This window comes from Phodopus roborovskii, unplaced genomic scaffold (genome assembly GCF_943737965.1).
Source record: "Phodopus roborovskii unplaced genomic scaffold, PHOROB, whole genome shotgun sequence".
Lineage (NCBI taxonomy): Eukaryota > Metazoa > Chordata > Mammalia > Rodentia > Cricetidae > Phodopus > Phodopus roborovskii.
In genome coordinates, this window is record NW_026126459.1 from 18,530,006 (window position 1) to 18,556,093 (window position 26,088).

General features: G+C 37.6%; 1 protein-coding gene across 2 annotated transcripts in view; it reads left to right on the forward strand.

Annotated features, from left to right (window-relative positions):
- Tmem117 (transmembrane protein 117) overlaps positions 1-26,088 on the forward strand; it is a 435,767-nt gene that overhangs the window by 276,149 nt on the left and 133,530 nt on the right. For both annotated transcript variants that reach the window (XM_051189733.1, XM_051189734.1), the window contains exon 5: positions 18,284-18,381. In XM_051189733.1, the coding sequence (XP_051045690.1) occupies positions 18,284-18,381 (98 nt within the window). The remainder of the gene's footprint in view (positions 1-18,283; positions 18,382-26,088) is intronic.

The window sequence follows — 26,088 nt, forward strand, 5'->3', positions numbered from 1 at the left end:
TTCTTTCATTGTCTTTGGTCGTTTCAAACTGAAATGTCTAGTAAGTAGTTTTGATTTTGAATTTCTGCTTACCTTGCTCACAATAAACACTCTTTTCCCCTTATTATTTTCTAGTATTGGTCTTGTTCTTATTTTTGTTGTTGTTATTGTGTTTTGGGTGCATTTAATTGCTTGACTGTCTTAAGACCTTGAAATTGATGGAGAAAGAATCTGAGAGTATCATCAGATTCTTGTGAGTTCTAGATCAAGTCAGCGGAAATGATGCCTGTCCAGACAGCCAGAGGAGCAGGCAGCCAGCCAGTCAGTTCTTGACCTTCTCTGCAGAGGTAATACACAGAGAGGACCATTAGACTATAATGTAAATGTCCTTGCTTTGGTGCCTCTGTAGTTTATGTACAGCATCCCCATCTGCTATCTGTTTTGTCAAAACATCATTTTCTAAGTGGATCCTGTGCTTACCACCCCAAACAAGCTCCAGTACTCCCCTTCTGCATGACTTCCTTGTATGCCTATTTGTCTTGCCGTGTTCATGTTTTTCTATAGCATTTACTGCTGTATCACTCACTGTATATCTTGCCATTTTTATCTTTAAGGATTTATTTCTACATAGAAATAATCACTGTAAATTGGAAAGGGTCACTCAATGGACTCCTCCATTAGGAGCCATTAGGCTCCACATGATACACAGGGATGGGGGCCTGCCCTCACAGCACTCTTCTGGATATTTGAACTATATCACAGAAAATGTAAAAAGTCTCCAGTGCATTTTAGAATAAATCCATTCTTACTGTCAGAGGGAAATATATATAAAGATACGTGAGACTGAGTTTGATAAACCAGAGACACTAAACAAATGTCACATTTTTTCCTATACATTAGAAGGATACTCTGGGAAATAAAGGTATTTACTTTAAGCTTGGGTTATAATCAACATGGGATATATCGTACAAAAGAGGAGCACATGTAAAGGAGCATGCAGGGGTGGCTCAGTTTGGAGAGTAATTAGAAAAGGCATGGGTTGAGAGGGCCAGAATACATTACATGCGTGTATGAAATTGTCAGTAAACAAATTTCATTAATAATAGAGGATAACATGCTATACCTGAAACAAAAAGTAAAATAAAAGTTTGCTTTCCAACTCCCTGAGAACAAAAGAAAAATAGCAGTCACTTAAAATGTTTAAATACATTTCATGTAAATGGAAAATTGGAAAGGGTCGCTCAGTGGACTCCTCAGTACAGAGCCATTAAGCTCCACCCAACACGCAGGGGTGGGGCTTGTACTGGATATTTGGCATTGGATTTCATGCCTTGTCTTGTCTTTGGGTGTTTCTTATTTGAGGAAATTGACATTTTCAAAATGCAGAAATAGGTAAGGGAAGAAAAATTATAAAATGCCCTAGTTTGGCTGCAAAGAAATAGGACTTCGCTTTGACAAATCTCAATACATCTCTAGCTTGTGTTTGCCCTTAAGTATAAAAAATGTAAAACTTGTGTGACCCTGAATGGCTGTTAATGTACATGAAAGAGTTCTTTGAAAATTATTGTGCATCTAATATTGATAAAACATTAGTGGGAGATTAGATGTACTAAACTATTTTTACCGGATATCTGAAATTAGAAAGCAGATCTTTAATTTGAAAATAAATTACATCACAAAACATAGTAATGTTAAGGAATAGACACACAGTGTGTCTGATGAGGGCCAAGCTTTGGAGTCTGGCATGTCTCCATTTCATCTGTGCCCCGTTGTTTTCCACTATGACCTTTACTAGCTTTCAAGCGTCTCTGTGTCATATGATCATTTTCCATGAAACGGGGATACAGTGATACCTAGGCAAGGTGAAGATACATGTTAATTGGAGGTCAGTAACAGGTTGGGTACCCAGAAGCACAAAGTTGAAGTGTGACTAGCTCTTTCTCTACTTTAGAGAAATAAAAGTGGGGATTCAGTGTGTGTGGGGAAAGGAAGGTAGTTCTCAAATATCCTCATGTTTCAAGCAGAAGAAACTCTGTGAGGCCATTTGGCTTGAACCTTTGAAAATAAATATATTATTTGTGATGTTCCTTCTAGACATTAATCATGTTTTTCTGATTAATGATGAGAACTGTAATTCTTTGTTAAAACACCCCATTCTCTATAATGATAAAACAAGAATGAGAAAATGTGTCAAAAAGCTGGGCTGGTCCTGGGAATGTGGTGGGTTTAGATAACCCAGGAAAATAGGCAGTGACAATAGCCTCTTTATATAAACTATATCTGCAATAGCATTTTTGTATATATTTTTACTCATGGATATTCATGGTGTTTCATATAGATGTTTCTATATGAGCATATCCTGTATTTTGACCGTACTTACCCCCAAACACCTCTTTTCCCTTCTCGGCTCTTACCTGTTATTCCCATTTGTTTCCATAGACAAAGCATTTCTACTTTCATGACCTATATACATAAAAGATTTAATATGCCTACACAAAATCTAGGATTATAGGATAAAAGAAATGAGATATTTGCTGGATCCTGGCGTATTTTACTTATAATGATTGCCAGTTACACCAGTTATTCCTGTAAATAACTTAGTTTCATTTTTTCTTTTTATTGAAAATAAGTTTATTGAGGTAAATAAGGATCAGGATAAACAAATAGGCTGAATAGATGTTTATTCAGGGAGAAATAACTTACAACCTAGACAGATGAACACCAGGAAATTCAACCCGATCCTCTCCTGTCCGAGTCACGCCAGAAAGAGAGAGCCTTTCCTGCCCCCCTCCGACCTCCTTCCACAGGTCACTTCCGCCCATGGCTCCACCCCCCCCAATGGGCGTGGTCAGTGCTACAGAAGGACTATCTCACTACAATTTTCCTTTTAGTCTAAAGAAAAGATTTAGGCTTAATACAAAACTATATACAAAACAGTGAATAACAAGTGTGCTCTAAGAAAAGGAAAATCGAGAACAAAATGACCTACATATCTAGTCCTAGGGTGAGGGCATAATGGAGTTTACAATAGAGTTGTCCTAAGCTGGAAAACATAAGTCTAGTACCTAATATATCTAACTAGGAAGAGAGAATAATAGTTGTGATAGTTTAATCTTCAACCTCATCAAGACCTGAGAAGGAAATTAACAATACTAGAGTAGACAGGAAATGCGGATGGACAACTTCCAAAAGGTGCAGCAAGGACAGAAACAGCAAGCCACCTGAACAGTCACCCTAGGTCTCACAGCGACGTTGGTACACCCAGATATGGCTAAGGCCAAGAGAACTTGACAGACCACAATAACAGCAGGGAAATAGAATGGCTGTCTTACCCTGACTTGGCAAGGTCAAGCAGTCTTCTATATTTGTCTCCTGTAAGCACATAGGACTGCATGTCCAAATCAGTGGTCAAGGTGGGGGCAGTTCTATGCCCAACAGGCCATTAGCTGAGGCGAGATTGAACTCCAGCAGGAGCAACAACAGTGTCCAACATATTTTCGGGAAAGTGCACGGTGCTGTCAGGAGCAACAGTGTCTCATGTCAAAGGAGTACTAATATTAAAACATTTAAATGCCATGTTCTGCATGTCTATGAAGTGATTGAAGATTAAGCATCTATATTTGACTAATCTCATAGGTACAGGAAATGTGAGTGAAGATAATCTGTAATACTCGGGAACTTAGCTAAAAGACTGATTAAAACTTCCCTGAGTAAAGCAGGAACAAATACTTAAACAATATAACTATTTACATATACATACATGTAAATCCCTAAAATAGAGGTAGAGTATAAGTGTCAAGACAAGAGGTAGAACTATAAAGGGCAGCAAGATAAATATCCCAAATTGTATCAATAAACAAAATGTCTTGAATACAGGAAAAGTATACATACATAGAATATGGTAAAAAATAATGTGCATAAAATATTATAAGTGGAAACATTTAACATAATATAACAAAATATAAACTTAATTTTACATAGCTTACCACATAAGAATACACAACAATGTAAGCTGTAAAATACTATCTCATTCTATTGTATTCACCTATGTATCTGTTTTTGTACTAGGAACATGCTTAGTCAGTGTCACTCTGTAGTGTAGTATAATTAGAAGTCAGGCTTTGCCATGACTCCATCAGTTTTTCTTTTTCTAAGGATTTATTTGTGTATGTTGTCTCTTCTGCATTTCCTACTTGTATCTATTTCCTTTGGTTCTTTGCTTTTTCTTTGTTTGGTTTTTGATACAGAGTGTCATGTAACCCAGGCCTGTCTCAAATTCACTATGTAGCCCAGGATGGCCTGTAACTTCTTACTTTCCTACATCTACCTTCCAAGTATATGGATTACAGTCATGCATGGGACATCCTGTCTATTTTATGAAGTACTGGGTATTGGACCCAGGACTTATTGCATGCTAGGTAGGCACTCTACCTGCTAAACCATATTCCCAGCCTGTGTATCCTTTGTATTTCTTTTCTTGACTTACTGTTCCTGCTCAGAAGTAACTTTATACTGAGTAAGAGTGACAGAAACATCTCATTCTTGATTTTGTGGAACTGCACTATTTTTTTTTTCCTATTTGGTATAATGTGGACTACAGAGTTATTGTATATAGCCTTTATTTTGCTGAGATTTGCTCCTTCTTAGTTTGTTTGTTCAGGATTTTTATCATAAAGAATGTTAGACTTTACTGATCCAATCCCTACTTTTTGTGGTAGAGTCTGTGTATGTGATACATGACATTTACTGATTTGCATTTTTTGATCCATCTCTGCATTCTGGAATGAAGCCAACTTGATTATTGTGGATTAGGCATGCCAGCATTTTATTGAGATTTTTTTTTTTGCATCCTCTAAGTTTATCAGAGATGTTGGGCTACAGCTTTCTTTTGTTGCTGTTATAGTTTTGTCAGGTTTAGGTACCAGTGTTATTTTAGATCCTTAGGATTCCTTTTTTTTTTTTTTTTTTTAATTTTGTGAAGCATCAGTGTACCTGCGAACTGGAGACTAGGGATACAGGTGACTGATAGGATGCTTGCCTTTCAGGGGCCAGGCTCTGGGATCTGTTCCTATCTCTGGTTGAAAAAAATTCTAGACACAAAGAAACAGGTTTACCTCAACACAACACAATAGTAGTTGATAACTTCTACAGCCTACTCTTACCAATAGGTAGGTCATCCAGACACCACCCCATCTCAAAATAAATTGTGTGATATTATGAATTGGATTTTTCAGACTTTTATAAATTATTATGCCTCAGAACACACATTCCTCTTTGTGTCCCAATGGAAAATTCTCTAAAATACACTATGTTTCAGTACACAAAGCAAGTCTTAGCAAATAGAAGAATATTAATTTTTTTATTCTTTGTGATCAGCATGATCCAAATTAGAAATAAGTATTTAAAAATGTAAAAGATATATAAACTCATGGAAACAGAACAGTACTCTGGGATGGTGAATAGGTCTTCAAAGACACTAGGAGGGAATGGGCTCATAACATAACCTACAGAATACAAAGAAGGCAGTTCCAAGTGGGGAGGCATTTCATAGCTTTAAGTATCTACTTTGAAATGGTCAAGAGATTAAATGATGTTTCTCAAGGTCCTAGAAAACAAGAATAAACCAACCACAAGTCAGTAAATGGAATAGATTAATAAAGATCAGGGCAGAATCAATAAAATAGAAATGAAAAGAAAAATATAAAGAATTGTTGCACAAAAGACCTGGTTCTTTGAAAACAAACAGAATGATAAGCAGCAAGACCAAAGGAAAAAAGAGATCAAAATTAATAACATTAGAAATAAAGGAAGGCATTACATCAGTTCCCAACAAGGCTCAGAAGGCTACTGGGACATAATTTGAATAGCTATGTTCTAGAAAATGAAAATCTAAAATAAATGGATAAATTTATAGACATATATGACTCTTGAAAATTAAACTAAGGACATGCAAACAGGGAGTGGAGTGATGACTCCTTGGCTACACACTGGCTCCTCTCTCATAGGACCAGAGTTTATACTAGCACCCATGGCAGCTCACAACTGTTTTTGTTGTTGTTGTTTTGTTTTTTTTTTTTAATATCATTTCATTGGAATTAAAATTCTGGAAAAAAATAAAAGTACAAGCTGAGTGATTAATGCATGTAATTATATCTTACAAATTTTAAGGAATAGAGTTTTAGTATTATTTATTTGATTTGCTATTTGCATAGCCAGTATAAATTTTCTGTCAACTTCTAGTGACTAAAAGGAACAATGCATCTAAAGTAATAGAGAAGATATGTAATAAAAAAAAACTGTCAGAAAAGAGAAAAAAATTGAAGCTAAAACAAAAAGCCAGCAAAATCAGGTATAGAAGGAAATATACAGAGGATTTTTTCGTAGACAAAAATCAATTTGATTTTTCTCTTAAAGGAAACAGATTAACAAAACAATGGACACATTCATGTCTATATACTGTAAGCTTTTTATCATTGTGAGATATTAATAAGATTCCCCCTTGGACATGTGAATTCCCCAATGGGTTCTTAGTTACACCTACAATATTAGGCATACATTTCCTACTGTGAGAGAATTTAGAAGTCAGTTTGGTGTGATATCTGCTTAGCAAAATAATAGTTATTGTTTCAACTCAGAGTCTTTTAACATCCCAGCCACTAGTTCTTGCCCATATTTACAGTTCCACACATGAGTTTGCTCCTGTGGACCTGGCTTTAAATCCAACTCAAGAATGATTGGTTGGTTCCATACCTTTTGTCCCACTATTGTACCTGTTGGCATGTGTTTTCTTTCTGGGCATTATTGTAGTTGACAGGAATCACAATTACATAAGACTACTGATTAATTTTCTTTTCCAGAAGCCAGTGAAACTGTGAAAGTTTATCACCTATAGGAACTGTGAAAGCTAGTCCTCAAACAGGGTCTCAGCATGTGTCCCAGTCTGGTACTTACCTTCAGATCATCCTGTCTGTGCCTCTGGAGGGCTGAGATTACATGTGTGTACCATCATGCACAGTCTAAGAACAGAAATTATGGAAGTAAAATGCTGACAAAGGCAGCATAATGATCCTATCAAAATATCAGTTACAAAGATAGAGGGCTGATCTCCAAAATATTCAAAGAACTCAAGAAACTAGTCAACAAAACACCAAATACCATATTTAAAAATGAGGTACAGAACTGAAGAGAGAATTCTCAACAGAGGAAATAAAAAAGGTTGAAAGACACTTAAGAAAGTGCTCAACATCCTTAGCTATCAGGGAAATACAAATCAAAACAACTCTGAGATACCATCTTACTCCTGCCAGAATGGCTAAAATTAGAAACACCAATAACAACTTATGCTGGAGAGGATGTGGAGAAAGGGGAACATTCTTCCACTGCTGGTGGGAGTGCATACTTGTACAGCCATTTTGGAGATCAGTATGGGAGTTCCTCAGGAAAATGGGAATTAGTTTACCACAGGACCCAGCAATCCCACCCTTAGGCATATACTCAAATGATCCACATCCATGCAACAAAGACATCTGTTCAACTATGTTCATAGCAGCATTATTTGTAAAATAAGAACCTGGAAGCAACCTAGATGCCTTTCAACTGAAGAATGGATAAAGATGTGGCACATTTACACAATGGAATACTACTCTGAGGGGGGAAAAACAATGGAATCTTGAAATTTGCAGGCAAATGGATGGAACTTGAAGAAACCATCCTGAATGAGGTAACCCAGTCACAAAAAAGAGGAACATGGTATGTACTCACTCATATATGGATTTTAGACCTAGAGCAAAGGATCACCAGGCTATAATTCACACCCCCAGAGAAACTAGGATATGAGGAGGAACCTAAGAGATTCATAGAGATTCATACAAGGTTTCTCACAGAAGGGGAAAGGAACAAGATGTCCTGAGCATATTGGGAGGGGGGGGCAGTGAGTGGAGAGGGAGCTAGGAGAAAGAGAGGGGGAGGAGAGGAAAGCATGTGGGACTAGGAAGATTGAATAGGGGAGGAATAGATGAGAGAAAAGAGAGAGGGGGGGCATAATAGAGGCAGCCATTATAGGTTTGAAAAGAAAACTGACTCTGGAGAAATGCCCGGAGACCTACAAGACTGCTGCCAACTAACAATCTGAGCAACAGTGGAAAGGCTACTTTAAATAAATACCCTTGCCTGATAATGAGAATGATGACTAACTTATCTACCATCATAGAGCCCTCATCTAGTAGCTGATGGAAACAGAAACAGACGCCCACAGCTAAACACTGAGTCAATCTAGAATCTAGATGCAGAGAGGGAGGCGTGATAAGAAAATGGGGACAAGACCAGGCTACAGAAGCCCACAGAGACAGCTTACCTGAACAAGGGGGAGCTAATGACCCTCAGACTGATAGCTGGGAAGCCAGCATTGAACTAACTCAGACCCCTTGAACATGGGTTTCAGTTAGAAAGCCTGGGACCTCAGACTGTGTGGAACCAGGATGTATCCCTGGTGCAAAAAGGGACTTTGGGAGCACATTCTCCATGGAGGGACACTCCCTTAACCTAGAGGCAAGAGGGAGGGCCTAGTCCCTACTCCAAATGGCTTGACAGATTTTGTTGATCCCTCCTAGAAGGCATCATCTTCCCTGTGGAGTGGGTGGGGGATGGGATGGGAGGGTGGTAAGGGGGCATGGGAGGGAGGGAGAGAAGGAGGGAGGGAGAGGGAACTGGGATCAATATGTAAAATAGGAAAAAATTTAAAACAGAAAGATTTATATATAGCATAATAGACATTGGGAATAAATAAACAGCTTTTGGATTCAAATAAGATTCAAAAATATAAGATTCAGATTTTAGTAAAAGAAGCTACAAACCACATAAAAAATGAAACTTTAATTTACCAATAGGTATGAAGCAGAGATCAAATTTGTAACTCGTTGGTTCACTGTTAACGAAATGTGAGAGAATCTGTGAAATGACAAATAATAGCATACAAGATACAAGGGATTGGGTATTACTTTTACTTAAATGTGAATGTAATTTCTGTAAGTGAGCAATGCACTTTATTACGCTTTTGCTTGCGAGGACAGCTGCTTAGAGCAAAACCACAGTGGGTGAAAAGAAGCTAAAATGATTAACACACTATTCGGAATAGTGATGTTTTGGGTTCAGGCAGGGTGAAAATTGTGGGAAGGGACATAAAGGGTCCTTTTGTTTCATCATATTCTTGTGGTAAAGGCTAGAAGCATGCTTTCTCTCCATTTCAATTTGTCGCTGTAATATATACTTACATATAATGTTAGGTAATCTTCATGAATGCCTTGCACATATACCCGGTGTATTAGCAAATTCGCAGAAAATAACACATTTTCCTAAGTTACTTTCACTAGTTCTGTGTAGAGTTTCCCTAAATCCAGTATTTCCTTATTTGAGAGCAAAATAATTGACTTCATTTTTAGACACTAAACGTTTATGAATTCAGTTCCTATTTACAGCCACTTTCTGGTAATTATTTTCTGCTTGTGGTGAGGTTGCTCAAATACTGTCCCTAGTGTCATCACTACACATCAGCCTTGCAGACACAAATCAGCACACATTTTAATGTTTAGCCACAACACTGTCACCATTCTTCATAATGTCTGACTCTACTGTCCTGACGTGGGTTGATTAAGAAGAGAGTGACAGGATTCTGAGCCTCAGACTATGACAACTCCTCAGTTCCTGCCGTTGGACAGATACTTTGGGCATCACATTTAGAAAACAATTTAGAGTGCTTTAACATGAGATTAATTATTACTTTAAAATATTTTGTTCTCCTGTGGCTAAAGGCTTCTTTGTGGATATTGGTTATTTTAATGGCATATCTGAAATAGTAATTATTTTTCTTCCTGCGGTTTCTCCACCTAAATATATAGTTAAAAAACCATTATGTTATGGAATATATATTTGTATCAATATTCTAATAATCTGGTATCTATGTTAACAAAACAGAGAGGCGTACCTACAGAAACCTAACCCATTCTTTTAGCCAACAGTGAAGAGAATAAATGCCCAACTATGCAATGCTGGGCTATTGTTGTTTTACAGTATAGCCAGCCATGAGGAACAGCATGCTAAAGGATGGAGGAAACGTTTCTGTGTGCAGCTTCTTGCTCAGTAAACAGTAATCATTCTCTTTTGCCCTATTTATAATAAATTATAACTCACTGTGGTATGAAGTAAATTGTATACTGGGCTGTATCATATTTATTTGCAAAACTGCAGAACTTGCATAGGAAGGGTCTTTTTTTTTTCTGATTGTGTTTATTTCTGTTTCCCAATAATTCAGGTGTCTTTCTCCAAATGATTCAATATTCTGAGATATACCCAATTTCTTTACTTAATAATAAAACAGTCCGAGACTCATTGTAAATCAGTGGGGATTCAGCAATAAGGTGCAATACATCACAAAGGCAGTCTAGGCTATCATTGGAGATAATAAGCAAGCACATTAATATTCATGCCTTGTGAAATCCTGGCTGTGTTTCTGAAAAGCTGGAGAAAGCATACCATGTTTAATGTCACCAGTAGATGTTTGCAAGGGATTTTTCAGTTATTTCTTGTAGTAATTCATTCATAGTATCAGCTATGTGGGAGACTTCCATCCATGGTTTCCATTTACTTAATTGTGTGCTCAGCTGATATTTCTCAATGAATACCCACAATCCTTTCTGCTTAGGCATTGGGTCTTTCTTTGTCTCAGCTGTAGATGCAGCTGAGTAAGGCTAATCACATATGTGTGTCTTTGTGAATGAGATGAAGTTAGGGATGGCAGCAAAACAAATAATCCAAATAAAACAAAGCAACAACAACAACAAAACAAACCTCCTTACATTGTTCTGTAGAGTGCAGAATTTCCCTGGATTCTAAGAAATTTAAGTTTCATATAACATAACCTAAGTTTTACCCTTAAGAAAACAATACTGTGCTATAATGATGCAGAAAAGCCAATAAAACAAAGTCACCAACACAGGGATGCACAGATGGAATACTTACAGTGTCAGAGACCAGAGTTTGCTATAACCTACACCTACACTCTCCTTCCCAGAGATGGCACCTAACAGTATCACAAATAAGGCATATGTAAGTGTATTATAGTTACCTTTAAATATGTGACTAATGGAAGATAGGGTCATGTATAGTCAAGTTTCAAATAAGTAGAGTATTTGTCAACTTAAAAACAAAAACAAACAAGATTTAAAGAGATATTAATCCTAAATCGCGCAATTACTTGCAGTATCAAAAATAAATAAATAAATAAATAAATAAATAAATAAATGCAACGCACACACAGTTGTTCAAGACTCCAGAGATAGGAGAGATGGGAGACCAATCAGTAGATGGCAAACTCAGGAAAAAAGTTAGAGAGGAAACACTGGGGCTGGCAAGATAGCTTAGTGGGTAAAGCACTTTCCAGCCTAATATCATGACCTGAGCTCAGTTGCCAGAACATACAGAAATGGACAAAACAAAAACAGAATCCTCATAATAGAGTTGTCCTCTAATGGGACTTCCCCTCATCACATACCCACACTCCCCACATTCACACCCACCCATACCCACACCCACTCACACTCACACACTCCCCCACACAGTTGGGGATTCAAATAGAGAAAGTTGGGAATAGAGCATAGTAGGATATCAAAGGACAAATTTGATTTCTATTGTTCTTTATCATATCCTGCCAAATACACAGTGTCGATCTTGGTTGAGTGAACAATACAGAAAACTGAAGAGAAAAGACACCAAAGACAGAAAAAGCCAGCCTGTTTGTGGTTGTTTCCCTAAGGGTTTGGAGAAAATAACAAGGAAGGAAAGTAAATATCACAAATATGATCCCCGAAGACCTAGCAGAGCACAGCAGCTGTTAATGCACCTTGAAAAACAACTTTACACTCAAAATACAAAAGAAAACAGTTGAGCAAACAAGCAACACACATGATTTACCAGAAAAGATGAAAACAGTATTACCAGTTTGTACCTCAACAATGACAGAACAGTAAAGCCATTGATGTCTCCCATTCCTAAAGGCAATACTGTGGTCTAGTTTTCCTTTTAGCCTAATGAAATTGAACATACCTGTAAGGATGAGGCAGGAGGATCATGCAGTTGAGACCAATCTGGGCTACATGGCAAATTAATATTCCAGGCCAGACTAGGAGCTGCATAGTGAAACTCTGTCTCAAAAAAAAAAAAAAAAAAAAAAAAAAAAAAAAACCATACTAATACAAATGAAAACAGTAACAGCAAAAAGTGGAGAGAAGGAAGGCAAACAGGTTGGTTGTGGGCAAATTGTTTGTATAGAAGTACTTAGTTCTCTAAGTGGTTCAGCCACTGCAAGCTGACTAGGGATAAAAGACTGGAAACTTGTTGTGGGCCAATGTGAAAGAATGCAGAATATAGAAAATTCCTAAACCATGACAACACGAAGATGACATATGAGACAGAATAATAGTTTTCATCTTTCACCTTGTAGAGCTAAGGGAAGATGATGTAATTTAAGGGTGATAAATAAAATAGAGATGTAAAATGTACAAAGAATGAGAAAGCGAAATGGATAATATAATACATGAGATGGTCTTGAAGATGCTGAGGGAGGGCAGGACTGTGAATTCCACTAATACCTTGTGTACTCATAGATGATCAACAAGGAATTGAGCTCAAAGGGAGAAAGGGCTGTGCCATGCAGAAGGTCAGATTAGAACCAAGGCTGGCAGCTGGTGTGTGTAACTACACAATGTGTGTGCCCCAGCTCTATCATCTCACCTCACCAACTCTTTTCTCTCTATGGGATTAAAGTGGAAAGTTTGAAGTTGGCATGAAAATTAGTAAGAAAACTATACCCGACAGCTTATACCCCACTGAGTTCCACAGCAAATGTGATACATGAATGGCATCACCAATGTTTCTCTGATGTCATTACTAGGGCATCTTATCAAAGATGTCACTTCCATTTATACAAGACAGATTGCTGCTACAACCATTTGCTGATGTTTAAGCCTCATTATGTTTTCTTTTCTGACCCAGACTGTCCTAAAGTAGCCTGTGTTCCCATGAGGGAGACCAGTGACAAAATTCCGTAAGTGCCAAATGATGAGATTGTGTGTCCTGTCCTGAGACATTGTTGATAGGGAAGTGAAGAGGAGGGTTATGAGACCCAAACAGTTAAACACATTTCTCCCAGCTTAGAAAAACAGACCTGAAATTTCACATTCTGCTGTCTGTGAGAAAATCATCAACAGTTACACACTACATTTATACCACACACAGTCATGAATCATGTTTATATACACACGGTAACGTACAGTTTACAACACACAGCCCTCTTCATATCCCCTCCTCTCTCCCATTACTGCATCTTTTCCAATAAAGACTGCCCTTGACCAACACCAGAAATAAATTTGATTTCTCTAATGTAGAAAGGTAATTGGATTTTTTTCCTTATTGAATGCATCCCTTTAATGATTGTCCCAGCAACTGCCAATTTAGCTGTAAGTGACCTCTCATCGATCAGATGATATATCTTAAATAAAGAGTAGGAACTGGGCTTAAAAAAAAACAGAGCAGCTGTACAGCATCTAAGAGATTGTTTCTTATCCCTCCTCTTACCATTTACTGAGAAAATGCTTTATCTTCAGGTGTGATATTTATAAAACCAGCTGCATAATTGGTCATCTAGCTGCAGATGACTCTTCTCTAAGACATATATAGTAAGTAGTCCTCAGATATTACCCTGGAGAAAAAATGAAAATGGAATAAAATATACCCAGTAATCATTTTGTTAGATGAAAATATTTATTATTGTGTATACTCCCCCTAAGAACAAGAAACCTTCTGCTAAAAAGAAGTAATGAAATGTTATTTATTTTTTTTTTTAATTTGGTCAAACATGAAATAAAACCTTGCTGTTTTGTTAAAATATTCGACACAAGACTTGTTCACTAAAAGGGTTATGAAGGGAAAATGGGTGAAATTGTCATCACAGTGCTTTCTTAAGGAGGTTCTCATCTGAGATTGTGTGTCTGAATATATGGGATTTCAATTCCTTTATTTTGCCTGCTTTTTTTGTGACAGCACAATTCACCTGACTCATGCCTTTTCATCTTTTCCCTTTGATCACGTCAATAAATACCTTGAATCTCTTTTGAAGGAAACATAATCTTTTGTCGTCACCGTTTGTGAGAAAATAAAAATTTATAATTGGGAATGGTCAACACAAAACCAACAGATGATAAAATAATCAAGGTACTAGCTCCCTTTTAAAAGTAGCACGGGTTTGAAAGATGGTTTGGTGGTTAGGAGCACTGACTACTTCTTCCAGGGGCTCCCAGTACCTGAGTCGAGTGGCTCACAACTGCCTTTAACTCTGGCTTTAGTTAATCTGATATCTGTTTTATCCTCTGTGACACACACACATCTACATAACTGCTCACATGCACAAATGCCTGCACATGTGCACACACATAAACAAATAAAAGCAAATAAAATATGTATCTGTCCATTTTGAACTATCATTATTAGTTGCCTCCACAACATGAAAGTTTGACAAACTGAGACTTTCCCACAGTTCTTCAATTCTTTTCACTCCCTGTTCTGCCCTGATCCCCGAGTCTTGGAGGGGGTGATATAAGTGTCCCGTTTGTAGCTGTACATCTTATTATCATCACTTTTATTATGAGTCTATGGAGTTGCCTCTGGACACTGCACAAAGGAGCTTGTCTAACCAAAGCTGATAGCACAGGAGTATTTTTTTTTTAATTTTTTATTGATTCATTTTTTTTAAACTCTAATCCCAGTTCCTCCTCCTTCCTCTTCTCCCACTATCCCCACTTACCCCCCCCCCCCACCTTCCATCTGTTCCTGGGAGAGGGTAAAGTTTCCCAAGAAATCTACTACGTCTGTCCCATCATCTAGTTGAGGCAGGACCAAGGCACCTCTCCACCCCCCACACCTCTATGTCTAGACTGAGCAAGGATTCTCTCCATATAGAATGGAAATCTTGCACCCATTGCCAGTGGCCTCATATATTGTCCCAGTCACTCCATTGTAACCTGTATTAAGGGAGTCTAGTTCAGTCTTAGGCAGGTTCCCCATTTGTTTCACTGGAGTCAGTGATCTCTCACTAACTTGGGTCAGCTAATTCTGTGGGTTTTCCTATCATGGTCTTGACTCCTTTGTTTATATTATCGCTCCTCATTCACTTTGATTGTATTCCAGGATCTTGGCCGATTGGTTAGTTGTGGATTTCTGTATCTGTTTCTGGAAAAAGGTTCTAGTTTCTCTGGGGTTATGAATTGTAGGCTGTGTATCTTTTGCTTTATGTCTGCTATCCACTTATGAGTGAGTCCATACTACAATTTGTCTTTCGGGTTTTGGGTTACCCTACTCAGGATGTTTTTTGTTTGTTTGTTTGTTTGTTTTGTTTGTTTGTTTTTTTCTAGTTCTGTCCATTTGCCTGTGAATTCTGGGATGTCATTATTTCCCCCCCTAAGTAGTACTCCATTGTGTAAATATACCACATTTTCTTTATCCATTTTCAGTTGAGGAACATCTAGATTCCAAGATCTGGCTATTATGAATCATGTTGCTATAAACATAGTTGAGCAAATGTTCTTGTGGTGTGAATGTGCCTCCTTTGGGTAGTTGTCTGACAGCGGTGTTACAACACCGCTTGACATAGATTGATTCCTAATTTTCTGAGAAACCACCATACTGATTTCCACAGTGGCTATACATGTTTGCACTCCCACCAGCAATGGAGGAGTGTTCTCCTTTCTCCACATCCTCTCCAGCATAGCTGCCATTGGTGTTTTTGATCTTTTTCATCTGATAGGTTCAAGACAGAATCTCAGAGTGGTTTTGATTTGCATTTCCCCGATGACTAAGGATGCTGAGCATTTTTTAAAGTATATCTCCATCATTTGAGATTGTTCTATTGACAATTCTCTGTTAAGATCTGTACCCCATTTTTAATTGGATTATTTGGTATTTTGATGTCTAGTTTCTTGAGTTCTTTGTATAATTTGGAGATCAGCCCTCTCTCAGATGTGGGGTTGGTGAAAATATTTTCCCATTTTGTAGGGAGCTGTTTTGTTTTGTTGACCATATTATTTGCTTAACAGAAGCTTCTTGGTTTCAGGAGGTCCCATTTATTAATTGTTGCTCTCAGTGTCTGTGCTACTGGTGTTTTATTTAGGTAGTGGTCTCCTGTGCCTATGAATTCATATGTATTCCCCACTTTTTCTTCTATATAAGATTCAGTGTGAATGAATTTATATTGAGATCTTTGATCTATTTGGATTTGAGTTTTGTGCATGGGGATAGATATGGATTAATTTGCATTCTTCTACATGTTGACAGCTACTTATAAGAGTACCATTTGTTGAATGTGCTTTCTTTTTTCATCTTCTACTTTTAGCTTCTTTGTCAAAAATTAGGTGTTCATAGATGTGTGGGTTGATATTGGGATCTTCAGTTCAAACTATTGGTCCACCTCCCTGTTTTTATGTCAACACAAGCTGCTTTCATTACTATTGTTCTATAGTAGAACTTGAAGTCAGGGATGGTCATGTCCCCAGATGATCCTTTATTGTACAGGATTGTTTTGGTTATCTTGGGTTTTTTGTTTTTCCATATGAAGTTGAGTATTGTTCTTTCAAGGTCTGTGAAGAATTATGCTGGGATTTTGATGGGGAGTGCATTGAATCTGTAAATTACTTTTGGTAGGATTGTCATTTTTACTATGTTGATCATACCTATACACAAGCATGGGAGATTATTCAATTTTCTGGTATCTTCTTTAATTTCTTTCTTTAAAGACTTGAGGTTCTTGTCATACAGGTGTTTCGTTTGTTTGGTTAGAGTTGCCCTAAGATATTTTATGTTATTTTTGGCTATTGTGAAGGGTAATGTTTATCTGATTTCCTTCTCAGTCCATTTGTCATCTGTATATAGGAGGGCTACTGATTTTTTTTTTTTTTAGTTAATCTTGTATCCTTCTACATTACTGAAGGTGTGTGTTTGAATTTGAGCATTATCAATCAAAATCAAAACTAATTAAATGATGTCTGTTTGATAGAGTATAAGTTTCCTGGAAAAAGAAGTTATATATGCATAGATATGTGTGCGTACAAAAACAATATTTTCCTTTTGTTAGAAAAATTGTTTCCCACACCTATAGGCTATTATTGATGCACTGAACATTTACAGAAAGCTGTAAAATGTGATATGACTAATGATCAATTTACTTTGTTAATGCAACTTTAAATATAAACATTTACTAATTCATTTTGCCATTTTTTTTTCCTGTATGAACAATTTGGACTGCTATGTGGCAGATCCTTAGACATGAGAAACAATGCAAAGATAAACATTTACTGTCACGGACATTAAAGGCTAGTAGAAAGAAAAGGGAAGTGTGAAAACAGGGAACAGAATGTGGTGTTTCATGGGAGGAAGAGTGAGGAAATGTGAGCTGTCTGTATTTGAGTGAACAGTGGAGGCTGCACAGAGGAGCACAGCTGTACCTGGGCCCCAGCAGACAGGCAAGGCAGAAAGAGGAAGGACGGTATTGGAAGATGCAGAGTTGTAGATGAATGAGCTCTGGCTCATGGGAATACATACACTGTAAACTGGGGGAAGTAAGTGCTGTCCCAGATTCATGGCAGGGAACGCGTGAAATTTTGCTGATTTATTATTTATTTACCACTTCATGGGGAGTGTGAGGTGAATCAGAAAAGCCACAGACATTGGAATTGAAAAAGGAGAGGAAAAGACTTGAATTAGGATTTAGGTAAAATCATTTGTGTTTGGCATTTCGAGGTTCTGTTTTTAATCTTACAATTTAGAAACAAAGACTAAAGAGACATTACTAATCGTTCTATAAAAGGTTTTCAAGTGAGAGGGGAGGGGGTTTATATAACTGAAGAACACTGTATACCTGTGGACAGTGCAGAGATGGGCCCCACTGTTTTAGACAGATAGTATATGTTAATAGTTTTAATGAAACATAGTGCAATAGAAAAATCCTATGTCATCTTAATCAATATTTACAGCCTCAGTCCTTCTATTACTGAGTAATTTTAAATATGCTCACTCAGTATGTAAAGTTAAATGCACTCTTACTTTTTGAATTGAACAAAGCATATGCTTCTAATTTGTATCTTCTGGTGTATTCTGATGTTAAATATGTGCATATTCTATTCTCAGTAGATGTAAATTTTAGGCTTACCTTGAAATTGGAATTTTAGATTTCCTCAAATGCTAAGCCAATTCTGCTCCTCTTCAGGTCACTGATATGATGCTTCAGGACAAGCCCTATCCTGACTGGGGGAAATCAGCGAGAGCCTTCTGGAAGAAAGGCAATGTTAGGATCATCTTATTCTGGTAGGAAATTGCCTTATTTATTTATTTATTTATTTATTTATTTATTTATTTATTTATTTATTTATTTATATTCTGCCCCATTCACTAAAGCACCTCACTTGGGTGAGATTTTCATTAGCTGTACAGAATTCTATTTAGGAAGGCTCTGGTACCCTGCTGAAATCATTATCATATCTTACAGATTTATTAGCTTGTTTATTGTTCATGAGCTCATTTATAAGAATAAAAAGTGATATACAGCTTGACCTGAAGCAAGCAAGTTTTTTGACTCAGCAAAACCAGGCTGTCGTTTTCATCAGGGAAATGTGATGTATAAAAATGTCTCCCTAAGGCACAAATCACCCAGGCAGTTTTCCAGGATGCAACTTCAGTCTAAGGATGCAAAGCCCTCCTGGAAGGAGCCTGTCCACACATTGTATCTTGTTCCTAGGATTCTTCTTTCCATGATATCCTTTTCCAGCCTCAGCAACATCAAATCAATTAAAGAGCAAACCATTTCATTTTTTATTTTGGCTGTGGGTTAGTACTCACCATAGTAGTTTGCTTTCATCTATGTAAAGTTACATATACTAATGTGCAGTTGGACTTTCTTTGAACTACCAGCTCTCAAATAATAACACAGAGACTTCTTATTAAGTCTGCTATTAGAAATGAAATAATGGATATCTATTTATTCTTAGATGTTAGTTCCAATTTACCTTTTAAAAATATGAATGCTATAAAAACAGTGGTAATTATGACCTGAGAGAAAAGAAGTACTCATTGTGGTCATTTGCAATGTAGCACTGTTGTTAAATGTTGCTAATGATATGTGGCATTTGAATCAGTTCTCAGCAAGAATATGAGAAGAATTTGAGTCTGTAGCTGCTTGTTCACACTTTGACTTCACGGGGCAAGCATAGATTTTATTTTTTAAATGTAAGCTCCTTATATAGCTTGTCTGAATATGTGTAACAATGCAGCAAGTACTTATTCAGGGTTCTCAGATCACAAGCTGCAGCATGGACTTGGTATTCTGTACATTTGCTCATTTGGTCCTGACATCCCTTGAGACTGGGTGCAGTTGTCACAGGCATAGGTCTCTGAGGCCATTAGTCATTACCAGTGACCATGTCTAAGAACTGATGTGCCTCTTTCCAAGTAAGCATCTTTCACTTTCCTTCAGCAAATTGTGCTGCATAAGAATGTGAGGGTATGGGAAACTTTCTATCATATCTAATTCTCCACAATGTTTTAAGTGTGATCATTTGGAAGGAGACAGACTGTAATAATCAACTGTGTTGGTGTACTGCCTCTATTAAAACAATATTCATTTCCTGTGTATATACAGAGTCTGCTGATCCAAGTCAATTCACTTGGGCCAGGTATCAGGGCCGAGTGTTTTAAGGTTCCCTTGCATGCAGAGGTCTAATGCCCATGTCATCACTGTTGCTAGCTACTCTTTCTTTATTTTATTTTGATTTGGTTTTATATGTTTGTGCATGGGTGGGGAAAGCATGCACACATGAGGGGCTTGTATGTACATGTGTGTGTTTGTTTGTGGAGGCCAGAGTTAATATTGTGTATCTTCTTCAATATGTCTTCACCTATTCTTTTAAAAGAATTCTATTATATGAACAATTTTTTTGTACATACAATGTTTTGATCTAATCCAACCTCAAGCCTGATCCCTAAAGTCCTCTTCCTATCACTTTTCCCTTCTAACTGAATTCTTCCAGACAATAAATCTTACTGAACCCACAGCTCAACAGTTCAGCTAGACTGCCCAGCAAAGCCTGGGGCTCCTTCTGCTCTTGTCTCCCCGGAGTGGAATTACAGAATTGCATCTCCAAGCTCTGCTCTCATGGAGGTCTTTTCAGTTGCACAGCAAACACTTTATCATTTAAGCTACTCCCCAACCCCTCCACAGGTATTCTTTTTCATTATATTATTTTTCTTGAAAACATTTTTTTTTCAGTTTACATACTAACCCCAGTTCCTCCTTCCTTCCCTTTTACATCACCCTCCCACTTGCCACCCTGTATCCACTCCTCAGAGAGTCGAAGGGGTAAGGCTTTTTTTGGGAGTCAACAAAGTCTGTCATACCAAGTTGAGGCAGGACCAGGCCCCTGCCTTCTCTATTTTGTCTGAGCAAGGCATCCCAATATAAGGAATGGGCTCTGAAAACAAGTTCATGCACCAGAGATAGTCTTGGCCCCACTAACAGGGGCACTTCCAACAGATCAAGCCACTTAACAGTGACCCACATTCAGAGGGCCTAGTTTGGTTCCATGCAGGTTCCTCAGCTGTCATCCATAGTTCATGAGCTCCTATTAGTTCATGTCAGCTATACTGTGGTTTTTCCCATCATGCTCTTGACCTGCCTTGTTCATATGATCCTTCCATCCTCTCTTCAACAGAACTCAAGTGCAGTGCTTGGCTGTGGGTCACTGTGTCTGCTTCCATCAGTTACTGGATGTAGGTTCTATGATGACACTGAGAGTAGTCACTAATCTGATTAAAGGGGAAGATCTGTTCAGACATCCTCTCCACTATTGCTAGGAGTGTTAGCTGGGGTCATCCTTGTTGATTTCTGGGAATTTCTCTAGCACCAGGTTTATCCCTAACCCCATAATGGCTCCCTCTGTCAAAATATCTCTTTCATTTCTCTTCCCCTCCATCCTTCCCTCAACTTGGTCTTCTCCATCCCTCATGTCCCCGTTCTGCATCCCTTCCCTTCTACCCAGTTTACCCAGGAGACCTTAACTATTTTCTCTTCCTGGGGCCCTGCATGTGTGTCCTTCTTATTGTCCCCCTTTTCACCTAGCTTCTCTGTGGTTGTGAATTGTAGCATTTTGCTTTACATAATTACAGTTCTTTCATGCCTGTTCTTCCTAAATCATTTTAATATCCCTTTTCCTTGAAAATTTCTACTCAAATCTATGTATTTTCTATCTCTTTTATATAAAGACATTATTTTAGTATATGTGATGACATACTCCCAGTGAATAAATCAAATGAATAGTTAATTGAGTTAAAGTTATAATTTAGTTGTAGTTATTGGCCAAAATACAATCTTACATGTATAACAAATTAAAGTACAAACTCATTTATTGTTCATATAAGTTATTAATATGTAATATATATCTCCCTGTAACTTGAAAGTAGTTATTCCAACCACAGAGCATGAAATAATGGAAGAAACATTTAATTTCCATTTTAAGGTACTTTTCTATTCTATATATTTTGGTGTGGTTAAGTTATCTTGACAATAGTATTTTGATTTTGCAAAAGTACAATCTGATGTAAAGAATGGAACATGGAAATCATGTGGGAAGGAAGGAAATCTTTATGTTCATACATGTCATATATGTTGTAATTTTTTTTAAAAAGTGGCATGAGAGATAAAGACACTATGTGACAGATTCAAGCAGAGGTTTTTTTTTTTTTTCATTAGGGGGAAAGGATCATAAAAGGGGGAAAGGAAAGGGGGAGACCAGCCTCTGGGTGTAGGAGCTTTGGGAGAGAGGAAACAGAGGCAGAGCAATAGAGAGAAAGAGATATTTAGATAGGGAGAGGATCAGACATAGGGAGAGAGAGAAAGAAAGAGAAGGAGGGGAGGTGGGCAGGGCCCTTTTAAAGGGGACATAGTGAGTACTCACAGGTGGTGCTCTTAGTGGGAGCAACTGAGGGCATCTCCTGTCAGGACTCCAAGGGCAGGCCAATACAAATTCCCAAATACTAACAACATAAAAGTAACTTAACAAGAATAAAGGGCATTTGGTTTTCCTCTTAGCCATAGGAGATAAAATAGGGGGAAAATGATATTTGAGAAACTTATCTCAATAATAAAAGCGGACATTTGTATACTTCATGTCATCTACTCAAAAGATGATGTTTCCTTTTGATTTCGTTCTAGTTATTTAAAAATTTGGTTTAAGCTCTAGGCAGGAGCAGGAGGTGTGGTAAGGAAAACTGTCATGAGTCGCAGTATGGTTCTGTGAAGCAGAATGAGCGATACTGAGGCTTAAACACTGTGCAGCTGTTCTACTTTCTTAACTCACAGATACCCACTGGAGTGTTATCACCTGCAGTTGTCTGGCTGTCTACTTTCTTTCCTTTGACAGGTGGACTCCCCCCACCCTAAAGGAGATGGTTTCATTTCTAGCCACAAAACACGGTGGCTGCAGCACTCAGGATCTCACATCAGAGAAAAGACTGAATTATGATTGTGTTTGGAAATATTAGATGCAAAAGGGAATATTCACAGATGGCTTCCAAAGCCACTCCCCAGACCATTTCATAACTTAAAAGAATAGAGATCTAAGAATGAAAATCTTTTTTGTGTATCCATTTCTTTCCAAAGGCCTACCAGCTGTCATTTCCCCTGTCTTATCTGAAGTAAAAGAACAGACAACAAAAGCAAAATGATGTTCATGGTATCATCTAAATCTTTATTCTCCAGAAACACAGTTGGCTTTGTTTTCATGGGAAGCACCTTTGGATTCTAATTTTCAAATGCGTGGCTTATTTTTTTTTTTTAACCAAAGGGAAGACATTTCTATGATTAAGGGAGAGACTAGTAGAAGGAATTGGGAGATGGGTTGTCCACCCTGCCTCTTCTAAGTCACATGAGTTTCTTTGAACAATGAAATTGTGGCTCAGAGTGGTATCTGTTACATCTAAGTAAATGCATTTAGTTTTCAGTGGAAAGGAAGCTGCTGTGGAAGCTTACTGAGAGGATTTGGGATGAACCCAGGCGTTCTGAAAACCACAGTGGAACATGTAGTGTAAACAAGTACCAAGTCACTGAGATTGGGGCACTGTTGAACACTGTAACATGAACTAGGTGATCCTGCTGTGTACAGAAACATGTCCTTAGAAATAGTTCTGAGCCACTGTACCCAAAAGATGGCATTTATGTTTTATGGCCCAGACAAGGAAATCACTGACACAGATTGGAGAGATTATATTACAAATTCAATAGTGGCAAAGTGTTTCCTTAAAACTGTGTTCTGCAGGAAGTCGAGTTAGAAAAGAAATGTGAGGAGAGCAAGTCTCTGTGTGTCTATATTCACCAGTTTTGTTCCATGCTGGCACTTAAAGAGGACAATACTCTATACTCCTCATTTATTTTTAATTAGGTGTCGCATACTGAGTAAGCACTTTCTCCAGCAGCCTAATGATTTGGTAGAGCATCTTTCGACCTTCAATATAATTCTTACCTGGGGGAACAACTGCAACTATGATGTGATCTGCTTTGGGTAGTGTGGCTGTTAGTGTATCACCAAAGGGTAGAGTTGTTTAAGTTTGACTCAGCAAGAAACTATTATTATTATTTTAATTTGCACTATTTAATGTGATAACAAAATAAAATATCTGGTCGTGGTGTGGTGGCCCCTGTAATCCCAGCACTTGGGACATGGGAGCTGGAGGGTCCAGGTTGTCTTATGCTCCCATAGCCAGTAGGAGACCAGCCTGTTCTATGAGAGAGCCTGTCTCAAAAGAAGATACAGTAAATAAGTAACAAATAAAGAAAAATGCCCAAGAATCAAGAAATGGTCAGAGATAAAGACTACAATGGGTTTCTATTTTCTTTTTATACAAAAGCACATATTTGTGTTAATCTGCAATGTCTCTTTGAATGCCATGATATTATTTCCTACTTTAAGGCTAAGATGGAGATAAGCAAATAGTTTTGCTGCACTTTTTACTGAGGTCAAAATATTGACCATTAATCAATTGCCACAGAGAAGCATATTTCATCTTCATATTTAATAATTTCCTAAAAGAGTGTGAGCCTCTTAATGCCCAGTGAGCCTGTATGATGAAGTCTTGAGTTATTAATGGAAATGGTTTTTCAAAGACGAGGTACCAATCTATTAGTAATAACGCAGAAATAATTTTACATTGACTATGAGAAAAATAGTATTTTCAAATTTCCATCAAACCTGATATTCCTATGATATATATTTAAAAATTTAATTTATTCATAAGTGTGTGTGTGTATGATGTGTGTGTGTGTGTGTGTGTGTGTGTGTGTGTGTGTGTGTGTACAAGGTATAGCATGTGTGGAAGTCATATGACAGTTTATAGAAGTTGGTTCTTTCCTTCCATCTTTGCACATGTGGATATCTGAAATCAAACTCAACTACGTTAGCAGGCTTGATGGCTAGTACTTTTACCCATAGAAACAACTAGCTAGTTTCTAGAACAATATTTTTAACTGGAAAAATATTTCATATTTCCATGTTATGGTGGAGTGAGTATTATAATTTAATACACTGCCTCCTTTCTTATTTGCTTAATCAAATGTCTACCTTTAGTTGAAAACTGCCTTTGTAACTGAGGAGAAATAAACCACTTCTTTTTTTTCGAAACTAGTAAATCAGTCCTCTTAACAGTAAATTAGGAGGCACCATCATAAACATGACTACTTGTAAGTATTCAAAATAGAAAGACGCAAAGATAATGCTCCAGCTGACTTTCTTGTTAGACATAAGATACTTACTTCTAGACCAAAAGGCAACTGAGGGGCTAGGGAGATGGCTCACCAGGTAAAGTGCTGGCTGCACAACAAGAGGGCCTGAGTTCTGTCTACAGAGCCCATGTAAAAATCAATACATACATGTAATATCGGGGCTGAGGAAGCAGACATAGGCAGAGCTCTGGGGCTTGCTGGCTAGCTGGTCTTTCATACTTGGAAAGTTCCTGGCTAATGTGAGAGAGCCTGTCTCAAAATAAAGTGTACACAGAATATTAAGAATGACACCTTAGGTTGTCTTCTGGCCTCCACATATATGTGCATACATTTGCTCACACAGACACATGTATATCTATATACATAAACTCATTTGCATACACATACATTTATGCACATATACATGCATACATACATACATAGACACATATGTGTACCCATATACATAATACTAATGGATACACACACAAAGCTATTAATACCTCATTGCTTTGTTAGCATGTAGAAATTGACCTATAGTACTGCTGTAGAAATTTACCCACACTCATGACTTTGTAAATGTAATATTGCTGAATTAAAATTAGCCAACTTTTAAGTAGCCTACTTGAGCAAACTCTTATTAAATTATTAAATAATGAGTACAATGTAGCAGAGTTATTAGAAACATAGCCTTTTAAGTCACTGTTTATTATTATGTGTTCATTATAATCTTGTTATAAGGCCTGTTGTTTCAAGCAGCAGATGCTGTATGTGGCTCTGAGAATTTAACTTTGAAAGATAAAATCAGAATAGTGTCATTTCAGTTCAGTGAAGAATGCAGGGAGAAAAAAGGAGGAAGCATGGACCAGGATGTGGACACTGAGATGCCATGCCAGGTGAGCTGAAATTGGTTATGTAGAGAAGTAGACCTGAAGCATCACCTCAAAATAAGCAGGAGCCATGTGGGGGAGGAACTGGTGGTTGGTTAAGTATTGGGGATGAGGAAGAGGAGAAGTCAATGATAGCTCTGAGTGTATGGAGATGAGCAGCAACTCAATGGACAATGATTGACAGCTGTTTCCTGCTGTAGGAAATACCACCAAGGAAACAAAGTCTCTAATGGGGCACAGTGAGCCTAGACATGGATAACAGAGACACTCAGTAGTCAGTCATGTAGACATAGATCTTGGGAGTACGATCTAAGACAGTAGTGTATGAAAAATATATTTCATTTTAGACTTGTAGTTTGTATAAGTGGTAGCTACAAG